Raw genomic sequence first — 15,158 nt, forward strand, 5'->3', positions numbered from 1 at the left:
CTTAAATATACTATCATATCATCTGCACAGAGTGATATTTTGACTTCTTCTTTTCCGATCTGTATCCCCTTGACCTCCTTTTGTTGTCTGATTGCTCTGGCTAGAACTTCAAGAACTGTATTGAATAAGTAGGGAGAGAGTGGGCAGCCTTGTCTAGTCCCTGATTTTAGTGGGATTGCTTCAAGTTTCTCTCCATTTAGTTTAATGTTAGCAACTGGTTTGCTGTATATGGCTTTTACTATGTTTAGGTATGGGCCTTGAATTCCTATTCTTTCCAGGACTTTTATCATGAAGGTGTGTTGAATTTTGTCAAATGCTTTCTCAGCATCTAATGAAATGATCATGTGGTTTTGTTCTTTCATTTTGTTTATATAATGGGTCACGTTGATGGTTTTCCGTATATTAAACCATCCCTGCATGCCTGGGATGAAGCCTACTTGATCATGGTGGATGATTGTTTTGATGTGCTCTTGGATTTTGTTTGCCAGAATTTTATTGAGTATTTTTGCGTCGATATTCATAAGGGAAATTGGTCTGAAGTTCTCTTTCTTTGTTGTGTCTTTGTGTGGTTTAGGTATAAGAGTAATTGTGGCTTCGTAGAAGGAATTCGGTAGTGCTCCATCTGTTTCAATTTTGTGGAATAGTTTGGATAATATTGGTATGAGGTCTTCTATGAAGGTCTGATAGAATTCTGCACTAAACCCGTCTGGACCTGGGCTCTTTTTGGTTGGAAGACCTTTAATGACTGCTTCTATTTCGTTAGGAGTTATGGGGTTGTTTAAGGGTTTATCTGTTCCTGATTTAACTTTGGTACCTGGTATCTGTCTAGGAAATTATCCATTTCCTCCAGATTTTCAAGTTTTGTTGAATATAGGCTTTTATAGTAAGATCTGATGATTTTTTGAATTTCCTCTGAATCTGTAGTTATGTCTCCCTTTTCGTTTCTGATTTTGTTAATTTGGATACACTCTCTGTTTCCTCTAGTTAGTCTGGCTAAGGGTTTATCTATCTTGTTGATTTTCTCAAAGAACCAACTTTTGGTTCTGTTGATTCTTTCTATGGTCCTTTTTGTTTCTACTTGGTTGATTTCAGCTCTGAGTTTGATTATATCCTGCCTTCTACTCCTCCTGAGTGTATTTGCTTCTTTTTGTTCTAGAGATTTTAGGTGTGCTGTCAAGTTGCTGACATATGATCTTTCCTGTTTCTTTCTGCAGGCACTCAGCGCTATGAGTTTTCCTCTTAGCACAGCTTTCTTTGTGTCCCATAAGTTTGGGTATGTTGTACCTTCATTTTCATTAAATTCTAAAAAGTCTTTAATTTCTTTCTTTATTTCTTCCTTGACCAGGTTATCATTGAGTAGAGCACTGTTCAATTTCCACGTATATGTGGGCATTCTTCCCTTATTGATATTGAAGACCAGTTTTAGGCCGTGGTAGTCTGATAGCACGCATGGGATTATTTTTATCTTTCTGCACCTGTCGAGGCCCATTTTTTGACCAATTTTATGGTCAATTTTGGAGTAAGTACCATGAGGAGCTGAGAAGAAGGTATATCCTTTTGCTTTAGGATAGAATGTTCTGTAAATATCTGTTAAGTCCATTTGGCTCATGACTTCTCTTAGTCTGTCTACGTCTCTGTTTAATTTCTGTTTCCATGATCTGTCCATTGATGAGAGTGGGGTGTTGATGTCTCCTACTATTGTTGTGGGAGGTGCAATGTGTGTTTTGAGCTTTAGTAAGGTTTCTTTTACGTATGTAGGTGCCCTTGTATTTGGGGCATAGATATTTAGGATTGAGAGTTCATCTTGGTGGATTTTTCCTTTGATGAATATGAAGTGTCCTTCCTTATCTTTTTTGATGAATTTTAGTTGGAAATTGATTTTATTTGATATTAGAATGGCTACTCCAGCTTGCTTCTTCTGACCATTTGCTTGGAACGTTTTCCAGCCTTTCACTCTGAGGTAGTGTCTGTCTTTGTCTCTGAGGTGTGTTTCCTGTAGGCAGCAGATTACAGGGTCCTCGTTGCGTATCCAGTTTGTTAATCTATGTCTTTTTATTGGGGAGTTGAGGCCATTGATGTTGAGAGATATTAAGGAATAGTGATTATTGCTTCCTGTTATATTCATATTTGGATGTGAGGTTATGTTTGTGTACTTTCCTTCTCTTTGTTTTGTTGCCAAGATGATTAGATTCTTGCTTCTTCTAGGGTATAGCTTGCCTCCTTATGTTGGGCTTTACCATTTATTATCCTTTGTAGTGCTGGATTTGTAGAAAGATATTGTGTAAATTTGGTTTTGTCATGGAATATCTTGGTTTCTCCATCTATGTTAATTGAGAGTTTTGCAGGATACAGTGACCTGGGCTGGCATTTGTGTTCTCTTAGTGTCTGTATGACATCTGTCCAGGATCTTCTGGCTTTCATAGTTTCTGGCGAAAAGTCTGGTGTAATTCTGATAGGTCTGCCTTTATATGTTACTTGACCTTTTTCCCTTACTGCTTTCAATATTCTTTCTTTATTTTGTGCGTTTTGTGTTTTGACTATTATGTGACGGGAGGTGTTTCTTTTTTGGTCCAATCTATTTGGAGTTCTGTAGGCTTCTTGTATGCCTATGGGTATCTCTTTTTTTAGGTTAGGGAAGTTTTCTTCTATGATTTTGTTGAAGATATTTACTGGTCCTTTGAGCTGGGCGTCTTCACTCTCTTCTATACCTATTATCCTTAGGTTTGATCTTCTCATTGAGTCCTGGATTTCCTGTATGTTTTGGACCAGTAGTTTTTTCCGCTTTACATTGTCTTTGACAGTTGAGTCAATGATTTCTATGGAATCTTCTGCTCCTGAGATTCTCTCTTCCATCTCTTGTATTCTGTTGGTGAAGCTCATATCTACAGCTCCTTGTCTCTTCTTTTGGTTTTCTATATCCAGGGTTGTTTCCATGTGTTCTTTCTTGATTGCTTCTATTTCCATTTTTAATTCCTTCAACTGTTTGATTGTGTTTTCCTGGAATTCTTTCAGGGATTTTTGTGACTCCTCTCTATGGGCTTCTACTTGTTTATTTATGATTTCCTGAAATTCTTTCAGGGATTTTTGTGACTCCTCTCTACGGGCTTCTACTTGTTTAATTATGATTTCCTGGAATTCTTTCAGGGATTTTTGCAATTCCTCTCTGTAGGCTTCTACTTGTTCTCTAAGGGAGTTCTTCACATCTTTCTTGAAGTCCTCCAGCATCTTGATCAAATATGATTTTGAAACTAGATCTTGCTTTTCTGGTGTGTTTGGATATTGCGTGTTTGCTTTGGTGGGAGAATTGGGCCCGGATGGTGCCATGTAGTCTTGGTTTCTGTTGCTTGGGTTCCTGCGCTTGCCTCTCGCTATCAGATTATCTCTAGTGCTACTTTGTTCTGCTATTTCTGACAGTGGCTAGACTGTCCTATAACCCTGTGTGTCAGGAGTGCTGTAGACCTGTTTTCCTGTTTTCTTTCAGCCAGTTATGGGGACAGAGTGTTCTGCTTTCGGGCGTGTAGTTTTTCCTCTCTACAGGTCTTCAGCTGTTCCTGTGGGCCTGTGTCTGGTGTTCACCAGGCAGGTCACTTGCAGCAGAAAAGTTGGTCTTACCTGTGGTCCCGAGGTTCAAGTTTGCTCGTGGGGTGCTGCCTACGACCTCTCCGAGGTGGCAGTAACCAGGAAGTTCTGCGCCGCTCTTTCCGGGAGCCTCAGTGCACCAGGGTTCCAGATGGCTTTTGGTGTTTTCCTTTGGCGTCCGAGATGTGTTCAGAGTGCAGTCTGTTCTGGTTTCCCAGGCGTGTCTGCCTCTCTGTAGGTTTAGCTCTCCCTCCCACGGGATTTGGGTGCAGAGAACTGTTTATCCGGTCTGTTCCTTCAGGTTCCGGTGGTGTCTCAGGCGCAGGGGTCCTGCCGCTCCTGGGCCCTCCCCCAGGGGATCCCAGATGCCGTATGCAGTTTCCTCTTGGGCCAGGGATGTGGGCAGGGGTGGGTAGTGTTGGTGGTCTCTTCCACTCTGCAGCCTCAGGAGTGCCCACCTGATCCAGCGGTGAGGTCTCTCTCCCTCGGGGTTTGGGAGCAGAGAGCTGCTGCGGGCCGGGATCCGTGGGTGTGGGACTCCCGGTAAACACAGGAGGTGCCTGGTCCTAGAGGAATTCTGCCTGTGTGTGTCCCGAGTTCACCAGGCAGGTCTCTTGCAGCAGAAAAGTTGGTCTTACCTGTGGTCCCGTGGCTCAAGTTTCCTTGTGGCGTGCTGCCTTCGACCTCTCCCCGGTGGCAGCAACCAGGAAGTCGAAAAGATACATTTTTAAGCCCTAGGGGGAAAAAAAAGATTCTAAAAATCTACTCTGTGGGGCTTGGGGATTTAGCTCAGAGGTAGAGCGCTTGCCTAGCAAGCGCAAGGTCCTGGGTTCGGTCCCCAGCTCCGAAAAAAAGAAAAGGAAAAAAAAAAAGCTACTCTGTGGCTAATTATTGTCAGGATAATTAGCTTTTCTTCTTTAATCCAGAAGTAATAGAAAAGTGCCATGAATAAGTCTTTAGAATTTGCAGAGTCAGATTTGGACAGTTCGAGAGGTTGTCTGGTATAATACCCACAGAACAAGATTTCCTTCCAGTGGTGCCCATAATATGTGGTGCCTGTCAAGCTCCTGTTTCATGACTCAGAGTCACTGAAGGCATATAATATCACAAGGCTACTTACTCTACCATTAGGTGGATCTCATTCCTAAAAATCTTTTTCCTATGTTGAATCAGATTCTTTAGTTTGCTTAAAGATAAAGCATATGTCTATGCCTTTTGTCCTCCAGTTTTTCCATGGTCACTTTTCAGATATGTGAAGGTAGTTTTCTGTCAGTCCTTTCTCATTCTTCCCCCTCCAGCCCACTTAACCCTTACCCCTGTGGTCTTTAGTGATAGATATCCTAAGCCTTGTAGAAACCATGTTATCTTTCTTAATACCCTTTGTAATTTGAATAGACTGTTTGAAATAGTTTGTCTGGTTTTATTGAAGGTTAAATTAGAGACAGCTTTTGTCATATCAGCGGCTTTAGTGGCAGAGAATTGTCTGGGGAGGTACTGATGTCAAGATGTGGGGGCATAGTACTCTGGTTGGGAGTGGGGACTTAGTTAATGAGAATACTGCAGCTACCATTCACACATAAGTGTTGTTTTTAACCATACCCAGTTCAAGTAGCTAGAGGAGTCATACTGCGTTTTGTTCTGAATGCTTTATCACATTAAATAAAACAAGGACGGAGGCTGTAAATAAGTGTGTGTGTGTGTGTGTGTGTGTGTGTGTGTGTGTACACACACACATATATATTGTTATATGTATACATATATACATACACACATATATATTGTTTTATACATACATACATACATACATATATATATACATGTTTATTAAGACACCTCCAAGTTTAAGCAAATGCTTTGCAATCCAGATCCCCTTCCTTAGAGGAAGCCTTTTCCTGGTTTTTTGTTTGTTTGGTTTGTGTTTTAAAGTCTAGTGTGCACTTCTTCTCTTGATTGTTTCACTTTGGTTTCAAGACTAGCTCACACTGTGCATAGTGTTCTATAGTCTGCCTTTCCCCACTTTCCACATTAAATGAGGTTCATTGAAGATGCCCTAGGTGTGGTCCACTGCAGTGGCTTCCATTGTTGCTCTTCTCCATGATCCAGATGTGCATATGTGTGTGACTCAGCTTACCCTTCTCTTTGAACATCTGTTGTCTCATTTTTCATGATATGATACAACAAACAGTGGCACAACAGGTATCTAGGAAGAAATCAGTTTGCTCATGTGAAAATGCAGCTTTCAGATAATTTTACAAGTGCTTACTCTGTCTGAATTTAGTGTACACTTGGTTATCAGCTTGGTTCCAAGCTCATTCTTGATTTAACTGCAGAGGTTCTGTTAGTTTGCCCTTCTGCCAACAACCTGGGGGGACTCTTCACTGTCACCAACACTACGTATCACATATACATGGAGATCATTTACATTGCACACAAACAGCCACATGGAGTGGAAAGGCACATTAGAGAAAGGGTAAAATATGTCCAAAATACCAAAGAACACACACAGGATTATGCCAGCACCCAAAAGGAAAAGAAAAGAGAAGAGAAGAAAAGAAAAGAAAGGGGAAGGGAAGGGAAGGGAAGGGAAGGAGAGGAGAGGAAAGGAAAGGAAAGGAAAGGAAAGGAAAGGAGAGGAAAGGAAAGGAGAGGAAAGGAAAAGTTAGCTTTCTTAGAGTCAAGGTTCAGAAATGTAGGCAGTCATAGAGCCCCATGTTGGACTATGCTAGGGCTTGTGCAAGAAGCCTGGGAGGGAGAAGTGCATCATCTCATTAAAGACTAACTACCCCCTATCCTTGTAGCATGGGCTGAAGTGAGCCTGCTTTCTTTAGTGGTCCCTTGGCGAAGTGCTTGGACTTACCTTTTAGGGAATGTCGGGTCTTTCTGTTAAGGCTAGAGAAATAGTTTAATAGGCCTCAATAATAACTCTGATCAAATCTACTGCATCTCCCTTATGAAGAGGTAACACTGAAATCATTTAGGAGATAGACTGAGTCTGGGGGATAGACATAATCTATTTCTAATGAAAATCTGGATTTCCATGTCCAACTCTGGCTACCTGATTAGAGTCTGGGCTAGAATTTTGGTTCCTACTGTGATGTAGAGCCTCAGGCAGGGTGCTCATTTAGAGGGAGATGAAAAAACAGCTCTCTTTCGGCTTTCCTGGCCAGACACCCAAAAACATCTGTGGAACTGCTTCCTTGGGGTACCCTTTCCCCAAGTCTGCCTGTCCAGTTCTAGCTCCTGTTTTCAACAGTCTCCTCTACGAAGACTCCCCGACTGGCATTTAGGCTGCTTTGGTCCATCTGTCTTGCTTTTTGTCAGTGGAATTTGTCAGTGGAATTCTCAGATATGGCATTTGGGGTACCTATCCAGTGCAGCTGTCTAGGTGACTAGAAAGTAACTCAGTCCCATTTGTTTAATGAGCAGGTATAGGGGTGAAAGGACATTATTGGCTGGTACCTGGCTGGAGATATGAGGGGAATAAAGGCAAGAGGGAAATTAGCAGAACTGAAGTTGGAGCCCTTTGAGCAGAGGACACGGTTCATTCTACTAGGAATAGGAAATAGGCATGTTTTGATGCAGTGACTTACCATTATAAGACATAGGCAGAGAACCAGGGGACCCCAAAGCTTCTCAGAGGTCTTCCTTAAATAAAATCCACAAGAATCTCTGGGTGGGCTCAGAAGATGTTTTGAGCTTGTCCTCAGGGTATTTTTCCCCCTTTGGCTTCCAAGGCTAGACTACAAAGTGATAATCTGCTGTCAGGCACTTTGATGGATGTTGGAGTGACTACAATCACAGTGTGAGGTCCCTGTCAGGTAGCCTGAAGGGGAAGGCAGGAGGGGGGGCTGTAACTGTCATTTCAGTTTTAGGTTAGAACAGCAGTGGGTATATCTCTTGGCTTCAGGTCCTGTGTATGTACCATAGTGTGTTGAAGTTGAGCCAAGGAGGGAATGCCCTATGCCTGAGCAGCATTTTCTTTATCAAAAAGAAGTTTGTTGGTGAGGAATAGTTTTCTCGTGTAGATTTAAGCCTTTGTCTACAGAGTATAGTCTCTTTAGTTTTTAAGAAATCTTACCAGTCATTTTAATCCTTGCTTTTACTTTTTTGTTGAATATTTAAAACCATGTAATGTATATGGTCAAAGTTAACCTTTTCTTTGATCTGTCTTTTTGCCTTTTTTTATATGTATGTATGTATGTATGTATGTATATTTTCTTTGTTTCCTTCTTTCTTTTTCTTCTGTTTCTCTTTGTTTCTTTATTTCTTCCTCCTTCCCCCCCCCCCTTCCCTTCCTTTTTTTCTTGTCAAAGTCACTTAAGGGTCTGATTTCCAGGGGTTTCTTGCACTTAAGTAGAACCAGTTTTGATTGTTTAGTTGTTTCAGCTATAGAAAATGTCAACTATTGTTATTAACTTAATTTTCCTTGTTTTGTTTTAGTTTTGTTATTGACTTAAAAGAGATTAGGATTTCTAAGGATGTGGCTTTTGTTAGGTGGTTAAGCCTGGCAGGCAGTGTTTGATGGTGGCCACTCTGGGTGAGAACATAGACTAGTGCAGTTTGGCTCATGGGATATCTCCTCTCTTCTCAGCCAGTTTCTCACCTTCTATGCTATCATGATTCTTGAGTAGTCACTGATGGCTGTGGACCTTTCATCTTCCCCACAGTTTCCATCAACCTGGTTCTATCATCTTTACTTTAAAGATTTATTTTGATTATTTTGTGTGTGTAGTTCTTGTTAGAAAAGAAAGATAGCTAGATACTTAGAATTGTTTACTTGATTATTTAAAATTTTACTTATTCCTTATATATCTATCCATCAGATAAATTGGTAAATGGTGATTGTCTGTTAATTGTGATCATGTTTAAAAGAGAAGAGGCCATTGGCTTCTAGCGAAGGAGTAAGAATTACATGTCATTGGTACTTTGAGGGTATTGAGCTTATGTGTATATGATGTGGTAGATGTTTTGACACATGAGTTCATAGGGCTAAGGTTAAAGGGCCTGGGCATCACTTTTGTTGTGCAGTTTCCTCTTGCTCAATTTACTCAGTTTTTTCACTTTGGCTATGTGTATGTGATCTTCTGAAAATGTCCTTTTTTGTCAAGTAAGTTGCGTATTACCTTATTGAAGTTAAATATTCTTGAACAAATTATTTTAAGTAGAACCATTCAGAACATGGGTTGTGTGTTTGTACAGTGTTATCTACAGAAAAGTAAAAGACTCTGGTAAGAACTGACAAGCAGGCAATGCAGTGTAAAAGTAGGGAACTGTGGTAGGAGCATTCAGTGTGCTGCCTTGTAGAACACTGCAAAATATTGGAGCCGTTTTAGTTCCTGCCAGGTACTACAAATGCAATTCATATGATGAGGAATGTCATATTGCACTACCTAAAATACTTTACTGAAATATTCTTATTGCCTTTAATAATTATAGAGCAACACAGTTTAATTTCTTTTACTAATCTTCGGGTGTTCTTGTCCTTTCAGGAAAGTACATGCAGATGATGAACATCCTTAAGCCAATCGCCTTTGATGTTATCCATTTCATGTCTCAGCTCTTTGATTATTACTTGTATGCCATATACACCTTTTTTGGTCGGAATGATTCAGTAAGTCAACTTTGGAGGAAGATAAATCTCTTTTAAAATGTATTCATTTCCTCAAATGTAAAGTTTTTACTTTGTATAAGTAGATAACACTGGAGAATCAGCCATCAAACATGAAAATGTCTTCAGATGTCTGATTATGATGTTTATATATTCACTTTAGTTTTGACATGATGAACATACTTCATATTGTTCAGATCTTTGGTAGAAAAAATGAAATTGCTTTTTCTAACCTTTATATTTTTTTGAAAATGAAAAATGTGCAGGTTTCTTTATATAAACCTGAACCTATGTGTAATTAAAGTATAATAATTGAGACTTTTTAAATAGTTGCTTACCACCTTAGCAGATAATGACAGACATTTATTAAGTCATTAATTTTGCTAACTGAACAATCTGCCTTCCTCAGAGTTGTTTTCCATGCTTCCTTTTGTGTTTCAAGATCTTACTAAGCTTATCTCTTTCTTCTCCAACGTTAGTGGTTCATCTCAGGCTGGAAAGATTTGCACAGCCTGTGTGCATTTGTATAAGGTTTCTGTATGAGAGTAGACCCTGATTCATAGGAATAACTTTTCTAATGTAGCGTTTTCTTTTTTAAAATGTGTAAATTCTAATGTATACTTCCATAGTTTCTATTAATATTTGTATCTTTGCTATGATCACAAGTATAGCAAGGACATGACCTTTTAATAGACAGGTTTCAAAATTCTGGAATTTTTATGGTAAGAATGGTCAGAAACAAAGTATCAACAGATTTTTGCCCCAGAATTTGTTAATTCCAAGTGTGTACTCAGCATCAGTCAGAATTTAGAAACTGGTGGCTAGAGAAATGGCTCAGCAGTTAAGAGCATTTCCTGAGAGAAGTGTTCAGACTAAAGGGTTATATTAGCTCTTTGTACCTGCACCACTAAGCACATCCTAAAAGTCTTTAGTGACTTCAGTAATAAACAGGTATAATCTAATGACAGTATAATTGGGTTGGAAATTAATAAAATAAAATAGCTAGGAAAATTCCAGATATTTGGTAATTAAATGATGCACTTTTATAAATGGTTAGTTCAAAGAAGAAATTACAAGAGAATTAGAAAACACTGTGAGCTGAATGATGATGGTAAAAACATACATATTAGATGTTGTGGTGCACCTCAGTGGGGCTTTGGGGGAGGTGTCTACCCTTCAGTGTCACCAGCAAAAAGAAAATAGAAAAAAGTACAAACTAACCTTCCCACCCCTCCAAAAAAAAGTGGTAAATAGTAGGGGAAAACTGGTGTCAAGCAAGGTATTTACCCAAGAAAGTGAAAATGAGTGTAGTGGTCAAAGACCGGAGTGCTCATGGCAGTATTATGCAAAGACCTAAGCTTTCACTCAGATGTTAGTTAGGGACTGTGTCATGTCAGCACTGTAAACAGAAGTAAGCAGCACAATGCTCAGTCTCAACCACTGACGGGTTGTGAAGGCACACGAAGTGTTAAAACGTCAGCAAGAATACAATTCAGTTGATTCCCTTTATGTGAGATTTTAGGAAAACACAAACCATTGTAGGCTGGGGATTAGAGGCTACGGATGGGGTGTGGTGAGTGCCTGAGGTGAGGTGGCATCTTCAAGTGGAAAGAACTTCGCATCTTAGTTAAGTGGTGTCAGTTGAAAGATTATAACAATTACTGGATGTCACACACAGTTGATTGATTAAGTTTCTTATTAATTACAAAAGGGGAGAGTTGAGTTAATGAAGTGGATAAAACACAGAGAAAGAAGTTAGCTCATGCTTTCCCACAGGGTCCTACATCGACTTTAGTTTGAGCCTTTCTGTTCTTGCACCTTGGGTGGGAAGAAAGTTACACTAAATATGGTTTCATGCTTGTTCATATGTCAGTTCACACAATCACACGCCCATCCTTTTTATGTTAATGAGGTTTTATTTTATAGTTTACTAATATTATCATTTTAAGTTTCTTGGGTCACAGCAAGTAATTTAACTTTCTTCCAAGTACCTGCATGTGTTTACTATAACTTCCCAGTTAAATTAATTTCATCAATTGAATTATTATACAAGGGTCTGACTAATGTTTCACGTATTACACTAAAGCTTTCTCATTTACATGCTATAAACTGGCTTTTGTAAATGCTTTGACTTTGTTTTCTAATGAATAGAATTGAGTGCTGTGAGATGTTCAGTAGGCCTAAGAGATTTTATTTCAAGTGCCAATACACTTTCTTTAATTCATGTATGGAAAAAAATAGCAACACTTATTCTTTGCTTAAATATAAACATAACAGATAGTATACTCCAAAATGAACCATCTTTAAGAATCTAAGTCTTAACTTTTGTAACTAAAAATGTAACTTGCAGGAAAGAAATTCTGATAAACTTTATCCCGATAATTGACAAACTCCTTAGATGTTGCCCTGACCCTCAGGACTCGTGAATGGTTTGTTGTTTCCTTTTGGGCTAAGTTTTGACTGGTTTGCTGCTGCTGCTGTTGTTGTTGTTGTTGATGATATGTTAATGTTGTTGTTGATATCGTGTTGGCATTTTTTTTTTTTTTGGTTCTTTTTTTTTTTTCGGAGCTGGGGACCGAACCCAGGGCCTTGCGCTTCCTAGGTAAGCGCTCTACCACTGAGCTAAATCCCCAGCCCCTTCGTGTTGGCATTTTTAATGCAGTTTGAAGACCTGTGGTTACTAATCATCTGCACTATTGAGGTCTTACTTTTCAGGTCTTACTGCAACAGCGTCTGCAGAGCTGTGTAATGTGTTTTTTTATTTTCAGTTGGAATCAACAGGACTTGGCCTTAGTAGTAGCAGACTAAGAACAACTCTAAACAGAATTCAGGAAAGCCTTATTGACCTGGTAAGTAATTAAGTGTAATTAATTCGTTTGAGTTATGTGAAACAAGTAGTCACAAATCAACTGTATATAAATGTGCATGTATGGAGTGTCTGAGCCCTTTAGTGTTATTTCAGGTTCATACAGGAAGTAAGAACCTGTTACTGATAGTCTTGACGTATCTCCAGTTGGCTGCTGGTAGATACTGAGATCTGTGCTCAGAAAGTGTCTGATAGCACTTTATAGTTAGTCACCTTGAAATTCACAGCAAAGTTTGGGTGGGTTTTTGTTTGTTTGTTCTTTGTTTTGTTTTTTGTAGCAGGAACTCCTGGGTCTTGACTGGTGTGTCAGATGATGAGATGCATGGTTTAAGATGATATAGCAATCCAAAGGTGGGTTTTAAGGTAGTATAAACACTGAAAACTAGAAACGAACTTCTGTCTCCCGATTGGTTGCTGTGACGAGAAATTGCTGCTCAGACATCTGCCTGCCTCTATGTTGACACAGACCTCTCTGAATTTTCCTTTATTCCTTTCACTTACTCAGAACAAGCTTTATTATCCTGTTTTTCATAAACAGGATATGTATGCATACTTCCATTACTGAAATTTTATAAAGCAATGATGATACATCTTTTAAGAAACTGTGGCTGGGTATGGGGATGCATGCCTCTGATTCTAGTCCTTGGGAAACTAATTGAGGAAGATTGAGGGTTCAAGTGAGACTCTGTCTTAGAAATAAAGGAGGAAATAGTGAAAGAAAAGGGAAAAGACAGAAGAATTGAAAGAATTGTTATATATTATACTATGACTTTTCAGTGTACAAAACTTCTGGCAGTATTAAAAAATAGCAATCTTTATCTTTTGCTCCTAAAGTGTGTATTGTGTGGTAGTGAAGAGGCAGTTAGACACATGCATTCTCTAGCAGATATGATACACTGTTGGGCCATGCTGAACGCTGTGGTGGATGGAGTGCAGAGAGCTAAGATGGCCGCCGCTGAGCACTGATGGAGTAACTGCTGTCTCAGATGGCACTGCTACAGCAGAAGAAATAAGTAGCACTCACCCCGGGTTCTTCTGGTACTGCACATCTCTGTCCTATAGCGTTTGTGGGTCATTGGTTCCAGGATCACATTCACCACCCGTGTTCACCTCCTTTATGTAAAAATAGCATTATATTTGTATATAAACTATGCATAGCTGTGTATTGTACATCATCTCTACAGTATATACTTACCTAACACAGCATAAATCTTTTATAAAGATGTGTAATATATGTTTCTTTCAGAAGTAATGACTTTCAGTACAAATATGTGCCCTACACCTCAAGTATTTTTGAACTGTGGTTGGCTAAGTACAGGCATAGACGTGTGGGTATGGAAAGTAGACAGCGTAGCCATCACACTGCCTTTCTTGGCACATAGACATCTCCTGGAAATGTTCCTAATATGCAAGACTCTGCTACGGTCCTTGTATCCTGATTTAGTCTGACTTCTTTAGGTTTTGATGTTTGTTAATCCTTAATCTTTGTCTCAAATAATGGTTCCTTTTTTGACCCAGCATTTATTTTCCTCATTTTTACCTGCCTGTCTTTGTTTTTTGTTTCTCGTTTTGTTTTTTTGTTTTTTTTAATCCTTCAGCTTTTGCCACTTCAACCATTTTCCATGTTTTGTTATGCATTTTCTCTGCCTTGGGATGGCTTTGACCATCAGATCTTGTTCTCTGTTGAGCTTAAAACTCAGCTGAAGTTTTTCTCTTCTTCTAACAGAACGCTTCAAGACTGCTGGATTGAACTTCATCATTAAAATCATTCTGGCATGTCTCCATCTCTCCTGCTGGTTACTAGACTAGAATTGTCAAACCAGAGTTTTGAATTTGACCCTTAAGGCATGGATTCGTACCTAAGGTTTTGCCACAAGGCATGTAAGAGATCAAGGAACCAAACAAGTTCTTTGAAACAGGCAGTTACTCATCTTCTTGACAATGAAATGCCCATGATGTTTGTCCAACTCTACGATGATAACTGAATGAATTTGCTCCCTAAAGTGGTGAATTTGTCAAATTTACAGCTGTATGTTCAAAAGTAACATGCCTGCTTTTCTTGTTTCTCATTTTTGGCACCATTTTTCTAAACATGCCCCAATTTTAAGTGTTATGCTTATGTTCTCATAAATCAGAAGGTTGTTGACTGTGGGATAGAAAATCCATCGAGCCGTCAGTTCATCCTTCAGTTTCTAAGGCCCCCCCTGCCCAGTTCATGCAGCCAGATAACTAACACTCCCTAGAGTACAGCCCAAGTTTTCAAAATAGTTTCCATTTCCTTCTGGGTGTCTTGTTTTGTATTGTTTTGTTTTTCCTGTTAGTTTTTATACCATTGCATAGATAAAAGCCTTGGTTTATTGTTTCAGAAAAATCTTGTTTGCTGTTTAATAGTTTTGATCTAGATTATTTTTAAGTTAGTATATGAACTTTAACTTGTTTCCATGATGTTGGAAAGCGTGGCGGAGTTGCTGCAGTGTGTGTATAGGCCAATAAGGAATAACCAATCAACTCAGAGCTAAGCCGAAATATTTTTCCTCACATTACTCCTACTTGGCTATTTAAACTTTAGACTTTTTCATGGCTTTATTTTCTCTATCCATATCTTCTGAATTTTCACTTTTAATTTATAAATGGCAGATCCATTTTGATCCTTAAAAATGCTACCTGGAATAATTTTAAATTCTGTTTAAAATTTAAAAATGTGTTTCCCACATCAAGGGGAAGTCTTCAAGGTCTAATAGAGGAAGTACACATGAGGAAGTGACAGCTACTGATCTCGTCCCAGAAATGAGTCTTTACTCTTCTGTTTGGTGACTGTCAGTCACTGTTCTATTGCTGCAAAGAGACAACACAACCAAGGCAACGTATGAAGGAAAGCATTTAATCGAGCCTTGCTTGCAGTTTCCTAGGCCTAGTCTGTAATCTTCATGGCAGGGAGGATGGGGGAGGCAGGCATAGTGCTGGAGAAGCAGTAGTTGAGAGTCACATCCTGATCCACAGGTGGGAGTTGGCAGGCAGACAGACAGAGACAGACACTGGGTCTGGCATGGGCTTTTGAAACCTCTCCTACCCCAGTAACAGGCTTCCTCCAACAGGGCCACACCT

General features: G+C 39.4%; 1 protein-coding gene across 5 annotated transcripts in view; it reads left to right on the forward strand.

Annotated features, from left to right (window-relative positions):
- Positions 1–15,158, forward strand: part of Vps50 (VPS50 subunit of EARP/GARPII complex) — a 101,165-nt gene that overhangs the window by 73,562 nt on the left and 12,445 nt on the right. For all 5 annotated transcript variants that reach the window (XM_087657162.1, XM_087657163.1, XM_087657164.1 and 2 more), the window contains 2 exons: positions 9,069–9,190; positions 11,956–12,036. In XM_087657162.1, the coding sequence (XP_087513288.1) occupies positions 9,069–9,190; positions 11,956–12,036 (203 nt within the window). The remainder of the gene's footprint in view (positions 1–9,068; positions 9,191–11,955; positions 12,037–15,158) is intronic.

This window comes from Rattus norvegicus, chromosome 4 (assembly GCF_021556685.1).
Source record: "Rattus norvegicus strain SHRSP/BbbUtx chromosome 4, alternate assembly SHRSP_T2T, whole genome shotgun sequence".
NCBI lineage: Eukaryota > Metazoa > Chordata > Mammalia > Rodentia > Muridae > Rattus > Rattus norvegicus.